A 22,829-nucleotide genomic window follows, 5' to 3' on the forward strand; every position below is an offset into this window, starting at 1 on the left:
GTCTCCTTTTGAAGATTGGAGATTGTCAGTGCAAGTTTTCAAAAACTACTGTATTTCTTTAGACAATTTCTTTGTATTGTATTTCCTATCAGAAAAAGGAAGAGGGCAAGAACTCTACTGAGTGTTTTTTTAATATATAAAGACCCCCTCCCCCAATAGTAACAGAGACATCGAGGAGCAGATAGAGGGGCAGATTCTGGAACGGTACAATAACAATAGGATTCGTGTGATAGGTGATTTTAATTTTCATAATATTGACTGGTATCTCCTTAGACCAAGGGATTTAGATGGGTGGAATTTGTTAGGTGTGTTCAGGAAGGTTTTCTGGCGCAATATGTAGATAAGCCAACTAGAGGAGAGGCTGTACTTGATGTGGTATTGGGAAATGAACCTGAGCAGGCATCAGATCTCTCGGTGGGAGAGCATTTTGGAGGTAGTGATTACTACTCTATCTCCTTTACCGTAGCACTGGAGAGGGATAGGACCAGACAATTTGGGAAAACACTTAATTGGGGTGGGGGAAATATCAGAATCAGAATCAGGTTTATTATCACTGGCATGAAATTTGTTAACTTAGCAGCAGTTCAATGCAATACATAATCTAGCAGAGGGAAAACAAATAAAACAAAACATAATAATAAATAAACAAGCAAATCAATTACGTATATTGAATAGAGTATGAAAAAAATGTGCAATAACAGAAATACTGTATATTAAAAAAGTGAGGTAGTGTCCAAAGCTTCAAAGTCCATTCAGGAATAGGATGGGAGAGGGAAAGAAGCTGTTCCTGAATTGCTGAGTGTGTGTCCTCAGGCTTCTGTATCTCCTACCTGATGGTAACAGTGAGAAAAGGGCATGCCCTGGGTGCTGGAGGTCTTTAATAATGGACTCTGCCTTTCTGAGACACCGCTCCTTAAAGATGTCCTGGGTACTTTGTAGGCTAATATGATGCTAATAGGCAAAATCTTGGGAACATAAACGGGAGCAGATGGCAGAAATGTGGCAAATGTTCAGAGAACATTTGCATGGTGTTCTGAATAGGTATTTTCCATTGAGGCAGGGAAAAGATGATAGAGTAAAAGAACCAGGGTGTACAAAGGATGTAGAAAATCTAGTTAAGAAGAAAAGACAACCTTACTAAAGGTTCTCTAGAAAATTACAAAGGTGCCAGGAAGGAACTCAAGAATGAAATTAGGAGAGCTACAAGGGGCCTCAAGAAGAACTTGGCAAGCAGGATTAAAAAAAACCCCAAGGCATTCTACAAGTATGTGAAGAGCAAGAGGATGAGCCATGTGAGAATAGGACCAATCAGGAGTGATAGTGGAAACATGTGCATGGAACCGGAGGTGGTGGTGGTAGTACTTAGTGAATACTTTGCTTCAGTATTCACCAGTGAAAAGGACCTTGGCAATTGTGGGGATGACTTACAGCGGGCTGAAATGATTCAGTGTATAGGCATTAAGAAAGAGCATGTGCTGGAGCTTTTGAAAGGTATTAAGTTAGATAAGTCACCAAGACTGGACGAGATATATCCCAGGCCTCTGTGGGAAGTGAGGATGGAGATTGTTGAACCTCTGGTGATGAACTTTGCATCATCGATAGGGACAGGATGAGTACCAGAGGATTGGAATGTTGCAAACGTTGCTCCCTTGTTCAAGAAAGGGAGCAGAGATAACCCAGGAAATGAAAAACCAGTGAGTCTTACTTCAGTGGTGGGCAAGTTGTTGGTGAAGATCCTGAGAGGTCGGATTTATGAGCATTTGGAGAGACATAACCTGATTTGGGATAGTCAACATGGCTTTGTCAAGGGCAGGCCATGCCTTAAGAACCTGACTGAATTCTTTGAGGATGTAACAAAACACAATGATGAATTTAGAACAGTGGAGTTAGTGTATATGGATTTCAGTAAGGCATTTGATAAGGCTCCCTCAGAAAGTAAGGAGGCATGGGATCCAAGGAGGCTTTGGTTTGTGGATCCAGAACTAGGTTGCCCACAGAGAACAAAGGCTGGTTGAAGATGGCTATTCTGCATGGAGGACAGTGATCATTGATTTTCTGCACGGATCTATTCTGGGAACCCTCCATTTTATAATTTTTTATAAATGATCTGGATGAAGTAGTAAAAGGGTGGGTTAGTAAGTTTTCTAATGCCACAAAAGTTGGGGTGTTGTGGATAGTCTGGAGGGGTGTCAGAAGTTACAGGGGGACATCAATAGGATGCAGAACCGGGCTGAGAAGGGGCAGGTGGAGTTCAACCCAGATTAAGTGTGAAGTGGCATATACACTACATACTTTGATTATAAATTTACTATGAGATCCATCCCAGACTGTACATTTTTCTGCATTCCCTGGTTTTCCATCATTATGCCACACCCTTCTGTTCCATTTTATGCTACAGCTCAGACTCTGTCTGACCCTCCTTCTTCTTCTTCTTCAAGGAGTTTCAAAAGAAATTTGAGCAGACACAAGCTTGATCTACGAGGGGTGATTGATAAGTTTGTGGCCTAAGGTAGAAGGAGTCAATTTTAGAAAACCTAGCACATTTATTTTTCAACATAGTCCCCTCCTACATTTACACACTTAGTCCAGCGGTCGTGGAGCATACGGATCTTGGACCTCCAGAAAGTACCCACAGCAGGGGTGATTGACAAGTTTGTGGCCTAAGGTAGGAGGAGATGAGTTATACAGCTCTCATTATATGCACATGCAGTTCAACTGAGTCATTATGCAGAAAGTTTGGGTGATTGACAAGTTTGTGGCCTAAGGTAGGAGATGAGTTATACAGCTCTCGTTACATGCACATGCAGTTCAACTGAGTGATTATGCAGAAAGTTTGAAGTTAATAACTCATCAGGGGTGATTGATAAGTTTGTGGCCTAAGGTAGAAGGAGATGAGTTATTAACTTCAAACTTTCTGCATAATCACTCAAAGAGTTGAACTGCATGTGCATCTAATGAGAGCTGTATAACTCATCTCATTCTACCTTAGGCCACACACATCAATCACCCCTGCTGTGGGCACTTTCTGGAGGTCCAAGATCCGTAAGCTCCACGACCACTGGACTAAGTGTGTAAATGTAGGAGGGGACTATGTTGAAAAATAAATGTGCTAGGTTTTCTAAAACTGACTCCTTCTACCTTAGCATTCACCCCTCATATACACCCACGCTTACTACTCCAAATGCTCCTTGGTACCTTATTTAAAATACTCTTGTGTTGGGCAAGACACCATTTTTAGAAAAACAAACAGAAAATGCAAGGAACAGTGTTGCACTTTGGGAAGAAAAATGAAAGTAGGACTCTCACAATAAACCTTAGGACCCTGGGGAGTGTATCAAAGCTGAAGTTTCCCCCTCAGAATGACTTGTGCTTCTCCTTGCTCTAGTAAAGAAATCAATCATTCCCAACAGAGATGGACACAAGGACATAACTAAGAAGCAAGTCTGATAAAACCAGTTGTGCTGAGTGATAATAATGTGAGCAAGGACATGGTGCTATTGCAATCAAAGTGATGAATCAAGAGAATATTTAAAGATAATAATGAGAACATCCCTCACAATTGAGTGCAGTTTTAATCACATTATGGGAAGGGTGCATTTGGGGTATTTGGAGAAGGTGCAAATGAGGTTCACCAGAATATTGCTTGGGATAGAGAATGCTAGCTGCAAGGTTGAACATTATTGAATTGTTTCCTCTGGAGCTTTGGAGGCTGAACGGTGACCTGATAGTATCATATAAAATTATGAGAGGCAGAGATGGGGTAGCTGGTCAAGATCCCACCCCCCCTCCCCCCAAAGCTTGAAGGTTAGAGGAAAAGTGAGAGAAGTTTTAAAGGTTTATGAGGAAAGTTCTTACGTACACAGAAAATGGTACATGGAGTGCGCTGCCAGGAATGGCAGGGGCATGATGGAAGCAGGTATGATAGCAACTTTTCAAAGGAATTTATATAGGCACATGAACAGTCAGTGAATGGTTGAATATAGACCATTGTCATGCAAATGAGAAATGTTTAAATTGGGAATGTGGTCAGCAGAGACATTGTAAGTGAAGTGCCTGCTCATGTGCTGCACTTCCTTATATGATAAAATAGCAAAGTGTATTGCAGTGACTGTAAATGAGGGAAGTTGAAAACAAGTTCAAGATGTTAATAATACATTTACCTGAAATAGGCTGAGTGGGCAAAGCATACCTTATAAAAGACAGGGTATTCCACGCAAAAGTTTCTCCAAAGGTAAGAGCAAGGAGGGTCAAGTGGAATTATGAAAATGGCAGATGAAAGGAAGGATTGGGGAAGTCATTAAAATCAATGTTTGCTACTAGAAAATTGAATGAGGGAGCTTCGTACACTACTGCCAAGCAGCGAGAACCCATCCCAGAAGGAATGACTACAGAGCAGACAAGAAGTATTAAGCTGTGAATTGATAAGGATGGATATGGAAAGGAAGCAGAGGGGGCTAGAAAAAAATGGAGACAGGAATGCTCACATCTGGAGTCACAGCCCCAAATAAATGTAAAGCTGTATGTACAAAATTTAAGGAGAGCATAACTGAAGCAACATCTACTTTTTAAAAAAATAGAAGTCAAAATTTTTTAAAAAACCAATACAATTTAGCCTACCACAGACAACTGCAGTGATACAAAAACTAAGAGAAAGAGCAGACCAATAATACAATATGTGCTACTGGTTCCTGGCAACTACTACTAGATGTCCCACTGTTGTATGTAAGAAGCTTAAAATTCAATGTGTAAGTGTAGGATGTACAATAAAGCTAATTTGTTTGGAGCCCAGAGTACAACAAATTGACTTCCACAAGGGATTCATGAACAAAATCCATTTTGCAGAAAGACATCCCTTAATCTACACTGCTAGTTATAAATCCATCACTAATAGTAATGTTTTGGATGGGAATACAGGTACAACAAAGTAATGAGATATGGAGATATCTCTTGGAGATATGATGTGGTGGCCATTACAGACACTTGGATGGCTCAGGGACAGGAATGGTTACTTCAAGTGCTGGGTTTTAGATGTTTCAGAAAGGACAGGGAGGGAGGCAAAAGAGGTGGGGGCGTGACACTGTTAATCAGAGATAGTGTCACGGCTTCAGAAAAGGTGGACACCGTGAAGGAATTGTCTACGGAGTCTCTGTGGGTGGAGGTTAGGAACAGGAAGAGGTCAATAACATCACTGGGTATTTTTTATAGGCTGCCCAAAAGTAACAGGGGTATCGAGGAGCAGATAGGGAAACAGATCCTGAAAAGGTGGAATAATAACAGAGTTGTCATGATGGGAGATTTTAATTTCCCAAATATCGATTGGCATCTCCCTAGAGCAAGGGGTTTAGATGGAATGGAGTTTGTTAGGTATGTTCAGGAAGGTTTCTTGACACAATATGTAGTTAAGCCTACTGTGAGATCTGTATAGTCATCAAAGATCTCACCATTAAAGGAGTGAAAGTCATCATCGGATTTCGATGGACAACCGAAGAGAGAAGAGATAAGCCTACAAGAGGAGAGGCTGTACTTGATTTGGTACTGGGAAATGAACCTGGTCAGGTGTCAGAACTCTCAGTAAGAGAGCATTTTGGAGATAGTGATCATAATTCTATCTCCTTTGCAATAGCACTGGAGAGAGATAGGAACAGACAAGTTAGAAAAGTGTTTAATTGGAGTAAGGGGAATTATGAAGTTATCAGGCAGGAAATTGGAAGCTTAAATTGGAAACATGTTCTCAGGGAAAAGTACAGAGGAAATATGGCAAATGTTCAGGGGACATTTGGGTGGAGTTCTGCATAGGTACGTTCCAATGAGACAGGGAAGTTATGGTAGGGTACAGGAACTGTGGTGTACAAAGGCCGTAATAAATCTAGTCAAGAAGAAAAGAAAAGCTTACAAAAGGTTCAGAGAGCTAGGTAATGTTAGAGATCTAGTAGATGATGAGGCTAATAGGAAGGAGCTTCAGGAGGAAACTAGGAGAGCCAGAAGGGGCCATGAGAAGGCCTTAGCGGGCAGGATTAAGGAAATTCCCAAAGACATTCTACAAGTATGTAAAGAGCAAGAGAATAAGACGTGAAAGTATAGGACCTATCAAGTGTGACAGTGGGAAAGTATGTATGGAACCGGAGGAAATAGCAGAGGTACTTAATGAATGCTATACTTCAGTATTCATTAAATGAATACTATACTTCAGTATTCATTATGGAAAAGGATCTTGGTGATTGTAGTGATGACTTGCAGCAGACTGAAAAGCTTGAGCATGTAGATATTAAGAACGAGGATGAGCTTGAGCTTTTGGAAAGCATCAAGTTGGATAAGTTGCCGGGACCAGATGAGATGTACCCCAGGCTACTGTGGGAGGCAAGGAAGGAGATTGCTGAGCCTCTGGCGATGATCTTTGCATCATCAATGGGGACGGGAGAGGTTCCGGAGGATTGGAGGGTTGCAGATGTTGTTCCTTTATTCAAGAAAGGGAGTAGAGATAGCCCAGGAAATTATAGACCAGTGAGTATTACCTCAGTGGTTGGTAAGTTGATGGAGATGATCCTGAGAGGCAGGATTTATGAACATTTGGAGAGGAATAATATGATTAGGAATAGTCAGCATGGCTTTGTCAAGGGCAGGTCGTGGCTTACGAGTCTGATTGAATTTTTTGAGGATGTGACTAAACACATTGATGAAGGAAGAGCAGTAGATGTAGTGTATATGGATTTCAACAAGGCATTTCACAAGGTACCCCATACCAGACTTATTGAGAAAGTAAGGAGGCATGGGATCCAAGGGGACATTGCTTGGTGGATCCAGAACTGGCTTGCCCACAGAAGGCAAAGAGTGGTTGTAGACGAGTCATATTCTGCATGGAGGTCCGTCACCAGTGGTGTGCCTCAGGGATCTGTTCTGGGACCCTTAGTTTTCGTGATTTTTATAAATGACCTGGATGAGGAAGTGGAGGGATGGGTTAGTAAGTTTGCTGATGACACAAAGGTTGGAGTTGTTGTGGACAATGTGGAGGGCTGTCAGAGGTTACAGCGGGACACTGATAGGATGTAAATCTGGGCTGAGAAGTGGCAGATGGAGTTCAACCCAGGTAAGTGTGAAGTGGTTCATTTTGGTAGGTCAAATATGATGGCAGAATAAAGTATTAATGGTAAGACTCTTGACAGTGTGGAGGATCAGAGGGATCTTGGGGTCCGAGTTCATAGGACGCTCAAAGCAACTGCACAGGTTGACTCTGTGGTTAAGAAGACGTACGGTGTATTGGCTTTCATCAATCGTGGAATTGAATTTAGGAGCCCAGAGGTAATGCTATATAGGACCCTGGTCAGACCCCGCTTGGAGTACTGTGTTCAGTTCTGGTCACCTCACTACAGGAAGGATGTGGAAACTATGGAAAGGGTGTAGAGGAGATTTACAAGGATGTTGCCTGGATTGGGGAGCATGCCTTATGAAAATAGGTTGAGTGAATTCGGCCTTTTTTCCTTGGAGTGACGGAGGATGAGGGATGACCTGATAGAAGTGTATAAGATGATAAGAGGCATTGATTATGTGGATAGTCAGAGGCTTTTTCCCAGGGCTGAAATGGCTAACACAAGAGGGCACAGTTTTAAGGTGCTTGGAAGTAGGTACAGTGGAGATGTCAGGGGTAAGGTTTATATGCAGAGTGATGAGTGTGTGGAATGGGCTGCCGGCAACGGTGGTGGAGGCAAATAAACAATAGGATCTTTTAAGAGACTCCTGGATAGGTACATGGTGGTTAGAAAAACAGAGGGCTATGGGTAACCCTAGGTAATTTCTTTAGTAAGTACATGTTCGGCACAGCATTGTGGGCCGAAAGGCCTGTATTGCACTGTAGGTTTTCTATGTTTCTATAATAAACCTCATTCTGATTCTGAGATCACAAAATATTTGTGGTAAGAGCTGGAGATACTCAGTGGCATTGGAGAAGAGGATTGAGGTTACAGTTGGATTGCCTCACACTGAGAATGTAAATTGCAGATGTGGTTGGTCTGTAGGAGAATTTCCAGCACTTTTGATTTTTGTTTTAAGGCATTTGTCTGCATCTGCTGTATTTTTCTAAGCTCCATGTATCCATCCAGGAGTCTCTTAAAAGACCCTATCTTTTCCACCTCCGCCGGCAGCCCATTCCACGCACTCAACACTCTCTGTGTAAAAAACTTACCCCTGACAGCTCCTCTGTACCTACTTCCAAGCACCTTAAAAATATGCCCTCTTGTGCTAGCCAGTTCAGCCCTGGGAAAAAGTCTCTGACTATCCACACGATCAATGCCTCTCATCATCTTATACATCTCTATCAGGTCACCTCTCATCTTCCGTCGCTCCAAGGAAAAAGGGCCGAGTTCACTTAACCTATTCTTATAAGGCGCACTCCCCAATCCAGGCAACATCCTTGTAAATCTCCTCTGCACTCTTTCTATGGTTTCCATATCCTTCCTGTAGTGAGTGAGGCGACCAGAATTGAGCACAGTACTCCAAGTGGGGTCTGACCAGGGTCCTATATAACTGCAACATTACCTCTCAGCTCTTAAGCTCAATCCCATGATTGATGAAGGTCAATGCACCGTATGCTTTCTTAACCACACAGTCAACCTATGGACTCAGACCCCAAGATCCCTCTGATCCTTCACACTGTCAAGAGTCTTGCTATTAATGCTATATTCTGCCATTATATTTGACCTACTAAAATGAACCACTTCACACTTTTCTGGGCTGAACTCCATCTGCCACTTCTCAGCGCAGTTTTTCCATCCTATCGATGTCCTGATGTAACCTCCGACAGCCCTCCACACTATCCACAACGCTCCCAACCTTTGTGTCATCAGCAAATTTACTAACCCATCCCTCCACTTCCTCATCCAGGTCATTTATAAAAATCACAAAGAGTAGGGGTCCCAGAACAGATCCCATAGGCACACCACTGGTCACCGGCCTCCATGCAGAATATGACCGTCTACAGCCACTCTTTGCCTTCTGTGGGCAAGCCAGTGCTGGATCCACCAAGCAATGTCCCCTTGAATCTCATGCCTCCTTACTTTCTCGATAACCCTTGCATGGGGTACCTTATCAAATGCCTTGCTAAAATCCATATGCACTACATCTACGGCTCTACCTTCAACAATGTATTTAGTCACATCCTCAAAAAATTCAATCAGGCTTGAAAGTCACGACCTACTTTTGACAAAGCCACACTAACGATTCCTAACCATATTATGCCTCTCCAGATGTTCATAATTCCTGCCTCTCAGGATCTTCCCCATGAATTTACCAATCACTGAAGTAAGACTCATTGGTCTATAATTTCCTGGGCTATCCCTATCCCCTTTCTTGAATAAGGGAACAAAATTCGTAACCCTCCAGTCCTCCAGAACCTCTCCCGTCCTCATTGATGATGCAAAGATCATCGCCAGAGGCTCAGCAATCTCCTTCCTCGCTTCCCACAGCAGCCTGGGTACATCCCATCCGGTCCCAGTGACTTATCCAACTTGATGCTTTCCAAACTCTCCAGCACATCCTCTTCCTTAATATCTACATGCTCAAGCTTTTCAGTCCACTGCAAGTCATCCCTACAATCGCCAAGATCCTTTTCTTTAGTGAATACTGAAGCAAAGTATTCTTCTGCCATCTCCTCTGGTTCCATACACACTTTTCCACTGTCACACTTGATTAGTCCTCTTCTCTCACATCTTATCCTCTTGCTCTTCACGTACTTGTAGAATGCCTTGGGGTTTTCCTTAACCCTGTCCACCAAGGCCTTCTCATGGCCCCTTCTGGCTCTCCTAATTTCATTCTTTAGCTTCTTCCTGCGAGCCTTCTAGATCTCTATCATTACCTAGTTTTTTGAACCTTTCGTAAGCTCTTCTTTTCTTCTTGACTGGATTTACAACAGCTTTTGTACACCACGATTCATGTACCCTACCATCCTTTCTGTCCGTACGTTAGGGTCCCTGAGAACATCTGCTTCCAAGTTCCTGCCTAACAGCCTCATATTTCCCCCTTACTCCAATTAAAAGTTTCCCTAACTTGTCTGTTCCCAATTAAACATTTCCCTAACTTGTCTGTTTCTAATTCAACATTTCCCTAACTTGTCTGTTCCCAATTAAACATTTCCCTAACTTGTCTGTTCCTAATTCAACATTTCCCTAACTTGTTTGTTCCCAATTAAACATTTCCCTAACTTGTCTGTTTCTTAGACGATTTCCACAGAGAATGGTGGAGATACAGAATGAGCTGACAGAGGAAGCTGCACAGGCGGATCCAATTACAGCATTTAAAATACATTTGGACAGGAAAGGTATAAGGGGATATGAGCCAGACACAGGCAATGTGACTTGCTCAGGTAATTGAGCAGAAGGCCCTGTTCCATTCTGCACACCTTTATGATTTGGAACATCAAAAGTGATTACACTTTTAAACAATTAATTTCACATCAAACTCTTTGGGATGTTCCTTATTCTTAGACCGAGGTTTAGGCACTGGACTAGATATTAGAGGTTATAAACTGAAATCACATCAAGACACATGGGGAAATTTGTGAGATGGAACCAAATAAAATCTTCCAGATTATAAGAAACCTGGAATGGTTCACACTCATCTTCCAAAAATAATGAGATTTTACTCCTGTTCATACTATGGCTGTGTCTGAATGGTAAAGCAATTAAAGTTGTGCTCAAAATAAGGCCTTGGTAGTGGAAAAAATAGAAACAAAAAATATCTCATTAAAATTTATGACCTTACCAGGTTTAATGGTTAGTTTCAGCTCCTCAATTTCTATCTGGCTGGTATCTACATGAACCAAAAGATGACAGAGACGCCGTACTCTGGAATTGAATATGGCTGCATGGCCTCTTCCCTGTTTCAAGATCTCGGAGTTCTCCAGGTATTCAGTCAATAGCCAGAATAATGGACTAGGATTAGTATTGTCTGAATCAAGATAAAAACTTTTTATAACCATGGCATCAAGATAAATATGCAAGAAAACAGTTTTTTGGGTACTTGGTAAGAATAGATTGATCAACTAATCCATTGGTCACCAACAATCAAATACTCTGCAGTCATGGGATATATTTGCTTAACAGGCATCAATACACTTTAAACTACCTTTCTAGCAATGTACAATAATATACAGTATCTGTAATTTGTAGTAATTTTATGTCTTTGGAACACCTATGGAGAGAAATAAACAGTCAACGTTTTGGGCTCCCTCCCTTGCCACTTTTTCCCTGGTTTTCCACTGTCTTTCTCACTGCCCACCTGATAACTTTTAACTTATTGAAACAACTATATTATTCTCGTTTGAACCTTTAGTCTACATGGCTTTCCCTTTAAATCCAGCTTGCCTCAGTTTATTTATCTTCCCAGTCACTCTGCATTAAGGCAGGTTACTTGGAACCCCTACTTTTCCATTTTTGGGAAAGGTATCATGCCATGAAGATAGCACAAGGCAATTAAAAGATATCACTGATATCAATATGTTATGAATGTCCAAATTGCTTTGGAATACACACCCAAAGCTGTGATACTGAATACAATTGGATTGATCAAGGCCTCCCAACAGGTCCGCCCTAATGCTTCAGCCGCCTCCGCATCTGGAAGGAAACGATCAGCAAACATTTGTTCATGTCGTAAAGCACTGTTTAACCTGCAACGAGAAAAAGCCATCATTTTCACAGAGTCGGAGTATCACTGCACAAAAGCAGGCACTTTGGTCCATCCAGCCCATGCTGACCTGATCTTCTGCCTAGTCCATCTACCTGCACCCAATTTCCTTACTAATATTTGTAATAGGTCTCTCTAGTTGCTTGAAGATTTTGACGAAGGAAGTTCCTCAATTGAAAGTGATGTGTTCTTTCTTGCTTTACTAAAAGTTAAACAATGCCTCAAGTAAGGAAGCTAGAAATATTTCGTAGAGTTTTTCCCCAATTAAAAATTGACACACAATTACGTGTTTTCACTGACTCTTTGAAAAAGTCAATGAGACAAATCTTCTCTATTGACTACAGAAAAACTGCCCGTTCACTTGTAGAGCATTACAAAATTTTATCTTTTCTATTGTATAGTATTTTTCTTGCTTTACACTATCTATTGGCAATTAATGCATTATTCTAGAAGTTTAAATAAAGCTTCAAATCTCACTGTTCTTTGAAATTGAAGCAGTCTATATTTGCATGTAGGAAAACCAGGCAAGACTCACATTTAGAGCACAAAATTAGAGCTACACAAGTGCCAGGTAATGACCCAACTATTTGCCATTGACTTTCAATGCCTTCACTATCACCAAATCTACCCACCATTAATAAATGAATAAGCCCCACTAATACTGCAGTTGCCTTGACTGAAAATGGTGTAGTAAAGTACTCACATAACTCTTAACTCATTCCATCATGCACACTTGTAAATGTTGTACTTCTACCACTTGCTAAGATGAGTGCAACTCCAACAACAGTTATGAGCATTAATAAAATCCAGGACAAGGAACCTTCTTTAGTGGCAATTTATCCACCACCCTAAATATTAATATCCTCCATCACCGTGCATTATAATTGTAGTCCATTCTATCTACAAAATGCACAAGTACTTGCCAAAGCTTCATCAGTAGTAAACTGCTTGACCTCTACTACTAAGGAGGATTAAGGCAGCAAGGCACAACAACATCACTTACAATAAAAGCAAAACTTGCTAGAAATTTTCAGCAAGTCAGGCACATCTGCAGAAACAGAAACTGAACTGTTGTCCTCATAGGAGTCTGGGTGGGAGGAGGTGTAGTTAAAGTAGCGGTTGAAATCAGTAAGTTTATAGTAAATTTTGTCAATTTTAACAACTTCACTACTTACCCATCCTGCCCTTAAATTCCCTTGGACCATTTTTGACATCTCTCTCCTCTTTTTTTCATCTCAGCAAAGTATCAGACAAATAATATAAACCCATCAACACCCAGTTACCTTGGCTACACCTGATCCCACCCAGTTTCTTGTGATAACTCCACCCTTTTTCCTTGGTTTCTCTGTCTCTGCCACATCTGTTCCCTGGATGAGAATACTTGCTCTGGCACTTCTGAAATGTCCTCTGTCAGGGAACATGGTTTCCCCGCCACTGTAGTTGATGGAGCCTTCACTTGCATTTCTCCCATTTTCCATCCTTCTGTTCTTATACCCCTCCACTCAGACAGCACAGGGAGCGTTCCCTTGATTCTCACCTTTCCAGCCTACCACCCTTTTCATTCAACATATCATCCCGTTCACTTCCACCAGTTACAAAAGGAACCCACAACTTACATCTTCTCCTCACCACCCCTTTCTGCAGGGCTCACTCTCCATGTAATTTCCTGGTTAGCTCATCCCTATCCATCTCCTGGTATTTTATCCTGCAGAAGGTGCATCACTTGCTTAAACACCTCTGCAACTCCTTCCCCACAACCATCCTGGGACACAAACAGCCCTTCACGTCATACGAAGATTCACTTGCATCTCCTCCAACCTGGTTTAATGTATTCAGTGCTCTCAATGTGACATCTACACTGGTAAGGCTAAATGTAGACTAGGCAGTCATTTTACAAAACACCTGTGCTCCACACAAAACGGCCACTTTGACCTCCTGGTTGAATGCAACTTCAATTCCCCTTCTCATACTGATCCATCAGTCCTTAGCATTCTCTACTGCCACTGCTAAAAGAATTGGTCCTCAGTTTTGCCTAGGTAGTCTGCAACTAAATGGTATGAACACTGAACATTCTAATTTTAGGTAATCCACACTCCTTGTGCTCCTCACACCTTCTGATCTCTCCATCCTCTTAACCCTACTCACTTGGTTCCATCTGTCTATCACTCGAACACTACATTACCTGCTTCTCTTATTTCCATCCCCTCCCCACCACATCCACTTGATCCATCTGCCTCTCATCCTTCCATTATCTGGTTCCACTCAACATCTTCCTTATTTGTCAAATTCCAGCATCTGCAACTTCAGGTTCCACTTATCACCTTCAAGACTGACACTACCTCCATTCTCCCCTCCTACCACCTGGCTCCATCTGCTCTCCTTTCTCTCCACATGTCTCAACATATCAACCACTAGCCATTGTCCCTTGACTCCACTTCTTCACTCCTCCATATCATCTCTTTATACTTGCTATCTGCTTTCTACATTCTCAATCCTAGTGCTGGGTCTCTATCTGAAACTTCTACTCACACTTTGACCCCATTGATGCTGCACGAGTTCATCCAACAGACTGGTTTTTGATTTAGATTACAGCATCTGCAGTATCATAAGTCTTCAAGAAACCACAGTACACATGAGCAAAACAGCTGACATGAACAAAGTGGGCCCAACAACTAGCTATTTGTCATGGACAACTCGATGACAATGGATTCTGCTAATGCAAAATAAACCCAAAGGAAGAAACTAGACTTTGGCAAACTAAAAGTGACCAGGTCTACGACTCTACTTGTGAAATTCTCAGCAGGCCAGAGAGCATAAGAACAGACAAATCCTTTGTCAAGAGACTTAAAAACATAAAACCTTAATTCATCTTTCTCTCTTTAGATATCATCCATTCAACATTTTCTGATTCTGAATATGGTGTAAATGCACCAGTGAAACGCTATGGTCCCATACTTAACAGATCACTTACTTGCTAAAAAGCTGCAGCAACTGCATCTTGTCCTCCTGAATCTCCTGACACCAGGTGTGTGCCTTCGTGGTGTAGAAGAGATAAGTTCGACAGCAAAGCTGCTCCTTGAACACTGGCCAGAAGGTCGGCTTTGGTCCCAGAACTTCAAATCCATGAACTCGAGTATCAATACCACCCTGATTTGAGGAAAAAAATTAACCAGATGTAAGGGTCAGCTCTGGCTACATATTTCAATTACATTTCTGAACATGCATGCAAATGGAAAAAAATAATCAGAACACTTGAAAGAATCTTTTTTGACAAAATTTGATAAGGAAATTCTTCATTGCGTCTTCAACAATTATCACATAACTAGGCTCCAAGCAATTGTAAGATACTACCTGCTGGCATCGCTTGATCCGAATCTGGATGATTGCCCAGTATCGAGTCATGTTTTCCAGGAGTAAAACACGGCTAGCAGTGGGGACCACATTCACCTGCAGAGCAAAGGTAGGATCATCAGGTAAGTTACAGTCAATGATGAATATTCAACAGCACTGCTGACACCTATGACTACCAAATGTTAAAGGTTAATAGCTCACTACTTATTTCAAATTTACTGATTTAAACAATAAAATGATTTTAGTTCAGTGACTCATTCAAAGAAATACTGCAGGTATTATGCGCCTGGTAGGATCCAATCAGCAGAACTGACACCAAAGCCTACCACTTACTTGTTGATAGATGAAATGATAAAAATCAAATTTATTGTCATACGCACAAATATACTAATACACAGGTGCAATCGAAAACTTACTCGCAGCAGCCTCACAGGCACATAGTATCATGTTAAGCACTGTTCACAAGAAAAACAAATTATACAATTTTTTTTTACAAGAAAACACAAATAGAATTTTCAAAAAACATTTCAGTGCAAAGTGCCTGGGAATCCAAGACAATTATCTTCAATTCTTGCATTAATCAGCAACCTCACACTACCTGACTAGACCAACACTTCCCTAGATCCCAATGGATCAACAAACTTTTAATGAAGGGTTTCAGCTCAAAATATCAACTCTTCGTTCACCTCCATAGACATCGTCTGACTTGCTGAGCTTCTCCAGCATTTTGTCTGTGTTGTTCAAGATTTCTAGCGTTTGCAGAACCTTGTGTTCAAAATCAGAAAGTGACCTTGTTCCCAATAACGAATAGACAGACCATTCTTGATTAGCATGCTAACCACCACCCCAACATGTTTGATCCCTCCATCACCAATGCACAGAGGCTACAATATTTAGCATTAACAAAGTGCATGGCAGTTACTTGCAAGGCTACTCTGAGAATACTGCTTAATCCACATGATGGACATATGAATCTCATTCTCTCAAATCCAAATTAACTAGCAGAGAAACCAGAAGAACAACTTTTCTATGAATACCTTTCATCAAGGGTATCCACATTCCATGCCATACTCTTGCAGCTACCATCGCGCAGGGGGTATAGAAGCTTGAAGTCACACACCACCAAGTTCAAGAATAGATACTTTCCTTCGACCCTTTGGTTCTTCAATCAACCTGCACAACGCCAATCACTATCTCAGTATAGCAACTACAATAGACTGTTTTCCTTGCTATGTAACTTGTGGTTAGTTTTTCTACATATCAATATTGTGTCATTATTCACCCGTGATGCCGTACATATCAATATTGTGTCATTATTCACCTGTGATGCCGCTGCAAGTAAGGTTTTCATTACAACTGTGCAGACTTGTGCATATGACAATAAACTCAACTATATTTTGCATCTAGTTGTAGAATACACTTCTGGTGCTACTTGGACACGTCTTCAGTAATTAACCTGGGGTCATAGAGTGTTTCTTTAATTATCAGACAACCTCGACCAGGTGAGCCAGCTGGGAGTGATCAGCCCTCGACTTGTGTCCAAATGGTGAACTAATCCACGGATTCCCCCCTCCAGATCCATAGCCACCATGAGGCCTTTACAGCAGCCTCCAGAATGCTCTTGGTGGCTCTTCTGCATTGCAGTCCTTTAAATCCAAGGAGTTTTAAGAGTCCGCTGTAATGAATGACCAACAAAGCCCCGGCACCCAACTTCGACTGGCTCACAGCGAGCTCTCCAGCCATTGCTCCAGCATTCTGCAACAAGATCTGTGTATCTAGCCCTCTTGTGCTTGTTGGCCTCTTCAATCTGGTCTCCCCAGGGGACAGCAAGTTCCAGCAGGACCACTTGCTTCGTAGACTCCGATATTAACACCATATCTGGGCAGAGCGGAGTGGCTGTGATGTTCTCTGGGAACTTGAACTGCCTCACTACGTCGACTTGGAGCTGCCAGTCTCGTACAGTGGCAAGAAGCCCTCCCAAGGAGCTAGGCCAATGTTGAGCCTTCTCCCCCGCTCTAATAAAGGTGATGGACTGTTTGGGAGCGTGCTGATTTTTGCTGTCTTGAATCGCTGTGCTGATTGTGTCCGCCATAGACCTTAGGACTTGGTCATGGCGTCAGCGGTATCGCTCCTCCCCCAATGCCTTTGGGCAGCAACTTAGGATATGCTCCAAGGTGCCCCTCTTCTGGCACAGTTGGCATGCTGGAGTGTTTGCCATGCCCCACCTGTGCAGATTGGCTGGGCTTGGGAGAACATTCTAGACTGATTGGATGAGAAACTTGATGCGCAATGGTTCGGCTCTCCAGAGCTCTGTCCAAGTGAACTTGCGAGGTTCCGCATGCTCCCATCAAATCCTGGCCCTTGTTTGTACATGCCAACCATCTTGCTGTATCATTCTTCCTCCACTTCTGGATGTATCTCATTCTGAACCAGTTGATGCTTCTCCTTTTCATGGGTTTTGTTGTAGCGTGGTTTGGGAAAACTGCCCAGTCCTGCCTGCCCCATCGCCACAGTGCCCACCAAAATGTTGTGCCGCAGCTGTGCCACCACTCTGTCGACAGCTTCCTGTGCCTGCCACTTCCTTCCAGTCTTTACGCGGATTCCTGCCAAAACAACTTTAACAACAGAGGAATCTCGGTAGCTCATAGCCTCCCTGGGTCGAGTGACTTTGAGTTCCTCTAACAGTCCACTGATGGGGAGCTGCAGCTTGTTGGAATGCCCATATAGGGCAATGCTGCTTAAGGTCTGGGGGAGCCCCAACCACCTCCGCAGAAACTGACTGATGGTCTTCTCTAGAGCCTCCACTGTTGACATTGGCACCTCGTAGACTAGAAGGGGCCAGAGTAGCCTTGGCAGGACTCCGTGTTGGTACATCCAGGCTTTGAATTTTCCTGGAAGCCCCGATTTATAAATCATGGTGAGCCAGGTTATCAAGTTGCTCCTGGTTTGTTGAAGTGCGGCTGTGTCCTTCAGGGAACTGTCAAAGATCTTGCCCAGGCTCTTGACTAGTTTTTCTGTCACCATTGGAATCTGGATCCCTCCCAGGGTAAAGCGGAACCAGTCGGCCACTCTTCCCTTCTTCAGGACCAGAGACCTGGACATGGCTGGTTTAAAGCTCATCCTTGCCCATGAGATGAGCCGTTCCAGCCCTTGAAGGAGCCATCTGCACCCAGGGACGGATGTTGCCATCACTGTCAGGTCGTTCATGAATGCTCTTATGGGGGCTGCTGAGTACCAGATCTAGCCATGGGGCCTCTACATTTCACCTCTGCTGGCTTGACAATCATGTTCATGGCCAATGAGAAGAGTGACACCGAGATTGTGCAGCCAGTGATTATGTCCTTCTCCAGCCGATGCCAGGTGGATGTTAGTGACCCTGAGGAGACTCTCAACCTGAAATTGCTGTAATAGTCCAGAATGAGGTTTCGGATCATCTCTGGGACATGGTGTCTTGTTTCAATGAGTTTTTCTACTTAACAATGTTGTATCAATATGCACCTGTGATGCCACTACAAGTAAGGTTTTCATTGCAACTGTGCACACTTGTGCATATGACAATAAACTCAACTATATTTTGCATCTACAGTACAGTGCCTTGAAAAGTATTCAGCCCCCACAATTATTTTTACATTTTACTGTCTCATTTTCTAAATTTAAAACATATTGAAGTAGGATTTATTAAGCCAATCTGCAAAACATTATGCATTTATGTCAAATCAAAACAAAAATACAAAACCCTGTTAACAATTTACAAAATCAAAATTGAGGCTGAAAAAGTATTCATCCCCTTTGTAATTACTACACTAACTTTTCTCGGGTGCAATATACTATTGCCTTAGCTACCGACCTAATTTGTTGATATAGAAAATTAGAGGATCACCTGTTTTCAATGAATTCATAACAATAAATACTCCCTCTCTCTGTAAGGTCCAACAGAATGATAAATTTTCAACGGCCAAACAAAAATGAAGACAAAACAGCATTCAAGATAAGTAAGAGAAATGATAATAAAGAAACACAAATCTGAGGGAGGATACAAGACCATCTCAAAGGCACTGAACATACCTTGAGCTCAGTGTAGTTCATCATGAAAAAATATGGAACTACAGCTACATTGACCAAGTCAGACTGCCCCTTTAAACTTAGTTGTTGAAGAAGAATGGCACTTGTAAGAGAGGCTACTGTGACACTAAAAGTCACTCCGAGTGAACTGCAGAAGTCAGCGGCTACAACTGGAGATGAAGTTTATGGTTCCACAATCTCTAAAGGCCATGCACAAAAAGAGCATTTATGGAAGAGTGGCACAGAACAAGCCCCAGCTTAAAGAAAATAGCATATCCTTACCTATAAAGACTTTGCAAAGCATCACTTGTAAGATATTGTAAAGGTGTGGAAGAAGGTCTTATAGTTGAATGAGACTAAAATGGAATTTTCTGGCCTCAACATTGAGCTGTATGTGTGGCATAAATCTCATACAAATAATCGAAAATCTCTGACAAGACCTCAAGGGAGATGTCCCCAGCAGCTCCCCAACTAACCTGGCACAGCTTGAGCAACTTCAAAAAGAGGAATGGGCAAATCTTGCTCCACCTTTTTGTGCAAACCTAAGACAGACTTATCAAAAAAGACTACTGGCTGAAATAGTTGCAAGAGGTGGTTCAACTGAGTACTGAGCAAAGAGGGATGAATACTTTTAAACTGCTGACATTCTAGTTTTTTAATTTTTCGTTTTTTATGCTTTCCAATTTTCCATGTTTTTAGGGCTCTGCTATGAAAAAGAAGCATGGGATTCATAATTAAAACTTCTTAGTTAAATTAAAATCCCTAGTTGTAATACTCATTTATGTGCACAAAGGGTTGAGGGCTCAATACTTTTACAAGACACTGTATACAGCTCAGGATAGGAAGAGAAATTGAGCCATGTTACAGTTGTTCCTTAGTCTCATACAACCATCCTGAGAGAATCTGCAAATTATAAGCTGTGAGGATATCAGTAGGTTCAAAATTTATGTTGCTCACTGTCTAAACAGAGTTTGGAGCGCCAACTATCAAAACTTACCAATGTGAAATGGCTGCCATCAAACAGATTATTTGATCTGCTTTGCTATGTTCTACCAGTAATGGTACCAGCTGAAGAGGCAACAGTGCTCAATTTGAATTAGCAGATCTCTTATGGTTCCAATAAGCATAAATTAGATTAATGTAGATAGGTACAACAAGTGGAATGAACATGAAGCAAAGGGTTTGTTTCTGTAGGACCCTGTGACTCATGGGTTAACAGAGGTTCAAATCCCTTTAATAACTGAACAGTGGAAATTGGAAGAGATACCAGTTCTTCATAATACAGGATGCACCTGCCAAAATGGGTAGTAGTTCTGGGAAAAGATGGCACACCAGTCCATATGAGGACCCCGGGATACAATGCTGAACTTTAAAAATTTGCAGACAAAAACCTAAAGCCTCTGAGTCAAATATCTGGATTTTTTTTTTTTGCTTTCTGTAAGGTTCCATGGGATAATCCTGCAATGGATTCCATCTACAAAATAAATGCTTCATAAAATCCACTAAAAGGCCCAAATTAGCTCTATAAAGGTCTCGGTGATTTTAGTGATAATAATACCCAAATATTTAAGAATCCGTAACTTTAAAAGGAATGTCATCATATATAGAAGCAGAATCATTTAGAGGAAATAATTCACTTTTATGAAGGTTTAATTTATATCCCAAAAACTTTCCAAATTCATTTAATAATTTCGAAAAACTAGGAATGGATTCTTCAGGATTCAAAACATAAACTAAGAGATCATCAGCATAAAGGGAGATCTTATGAACAGTCCCATTTATGGAAATTCCATGGATATCTTTAGCTTCACGAAGTGCGATGGCCAAGGGTTCCAGCACCAAATTAAATAACAGGGGACTTAACGGACATCCACTTTCACTTTCGTTAGCTGGCCGAATTCATGCAGTTAAAATGATGATTTTACCAAAACTTTTATATATATTTCAAAATATCCCTATTTTTTTAACCAAGAAGATTTTTTGATCAGGATGATCCTATTATTTCATCTTTTGTTTGAAATAATAAAAGACCAAGAATTGGAAAATATCATTTACAAAAATTAAAAAAGGATGGAGGTCTTGCTCTGCCTAATTTAAGAATGTACTATTGGACTGTTAATATACGTTATGTGTGTTCCTGGTTATATTGGGCTGATAAAAGTGAACGACCACCTTGGGCTGATTTGGAATTGAAAGCTGTGAAACAATTTTACTTAACCTTGTTATCAGGAGCTTCGTTACCTGTACAACTGGCCAAAATTTCTAATCTAAATTTATATCCTATGATTAAGCAGTCATTACAAATTTGGTACCAGTTTTGCAATTTTTTAAATCCCAAAAAATTTAACATTCTTAGTTTTAATTTATCGTAATTATTTATTTAAACCTTCATTAAGTGATCCTACCTTTTTTCTTTGGAGGAATAAAGGAGTCTATTCCTTCATTGATCTGTTCCAAGAAGGCTGATTGATGTCTTTTGAGAAATTTGTAACTAAATACTCTCTCTCGTACTCACATTTCTTGCAATATCTTCAGGTCAGACATTTCTTACAAGAATATTTAAGTAATTTCCATATATACAGGATTCTGACCTGTTAAGACATTATTTTAAAAATGAATCCTTTAGTGAAAGGTTATATTGGGAAAATTTATAATTTACTATTACAACAGTACAATTACCCTTCACTTAAGATTAAGCAAGATTGGGAAAGAGAGCTTAACATGACCTTGATAACAGAGGATTGGTTGCGAATTGTGAAGTTGGTTAACTCTTCTTCGATTTGTGCTAGTCACTCTTTAATTCAATTTAGAATTGTACATCGTTACTATTTGACAAAGGAGAGACTGTCTAAAATGTTTCTTAATGTTGATAGTCAGTGTGATAGATGTAAAACCGAGACAGCTACACTAACACATATGTTTTGGTCGCGTTCTGTATTGAAACAGTTTTGGAAATCTATTTTCTCTACAATTTTTAAAGCTTTAAAAATTAATTTACAACCTAATAAATTGACAGTTTTGTTCGGTATAATCCCTTAACATACTCATGGTATTTCTATATCAGACCAACATGTAATTGCATTTGTTACATTATTGGCTAGAAGGGTTATTTTACTGAAATGGAAAGATGCCTCTGCTCTCACTTTGATACAATGGTTCTCTCAGGTGATGCTATGTCTTAGTTTGGAGAAAATCAAAAGTCAAACTTTCGATCCTCGATTTGACTTTGAGACTTTTGCCCGCTACTATCATCTGATTTGAGTTAATTAAGATGGTTTCCTTCTGATTCTTGTTTAAATGGATTTGAGTTGGTGGATTGATGTTTTTTTTAATGGAAGCTTGTATGGCATATAGCTCTGGGGTTGTGCTTCCAATGGTTTTTTTTGTTAGCAGGGGTTTTTGTTTTAGTTGGGAGTTTTTTTTTCCTTCTTTTTTCAAAAAAAGTCTTAAAACTTTATTTTTTCTTCTTATTATTGATATATTGTTTAGCTTTGTTAATCAGTTATTTGGTAATTTAATTCATCACTGTACATATTGCCATGTTGACTTGATTACTTTAATGTATTTTTTTTGTTGATCTTCAATAATAATTAATAAAAAAGATTTAAAAATGAAATGAGAATCCTGCAATGGGACTTGGAGATCTGCTCAATGCATCACTGGAACATGTACACTAGAGATAGAGTCATAGAAAAGTATAGCAAATAAATAAGTCCTTTGGCCCATTAGTAATGCCAAACCATTAA

General features: G+C 40.9%; 1 protein-coding gene across 6 annotated transcripts in view; it reads right to left on the reverse strand.

Moving 5' to 3' along the window:
• The window catches only part of LOC134342426 (cullin-9), a 318,694-nt gene that overhangs the window by 115,084 nt on the left and 180,781 nt on the right, over nt 1–22,829 (reverse strand). For all 6 annotated transcript variants that reach the window (XM_063040545.1, XM_063040547.1, XM_063040543.1 and 3 more), the window contains exons 17-20: nt 15,022–15,117; nt 14,642–14,817; nt 11,520–11,653; nt 10,750–10,935 (exon numbers count right to left, since the gene is read on the reverse strand). In XM_063040545.1, coding sequence (XP_062896615.1) covers nt 10,750–10,935; nt 11,520–11,653; nt 14,642–14,817; nt 15,022–15,117 — 592 coding nt within the window. The remainder of the gene's footprint in view (nt 1–10,749; nt 10,936–11,519; nt 11,654–14,641; nt 14,818–15,021; nt 15,118–22,829) is intronic.

Source organism: Mobula hypostoma, chromosome 2 (assembly GCF_963921235.1).
Source record: "Mobula hypostoma chromosome 2, sMobHyp1.1, whole genome shotgun sequence".
Lineage (NCBI taxonomy): Eukaryota > Metazoa > Chordata > Chondrichthyes > Myliobatiformes > Myliobatidae > Mobula > Mobula hypostoma.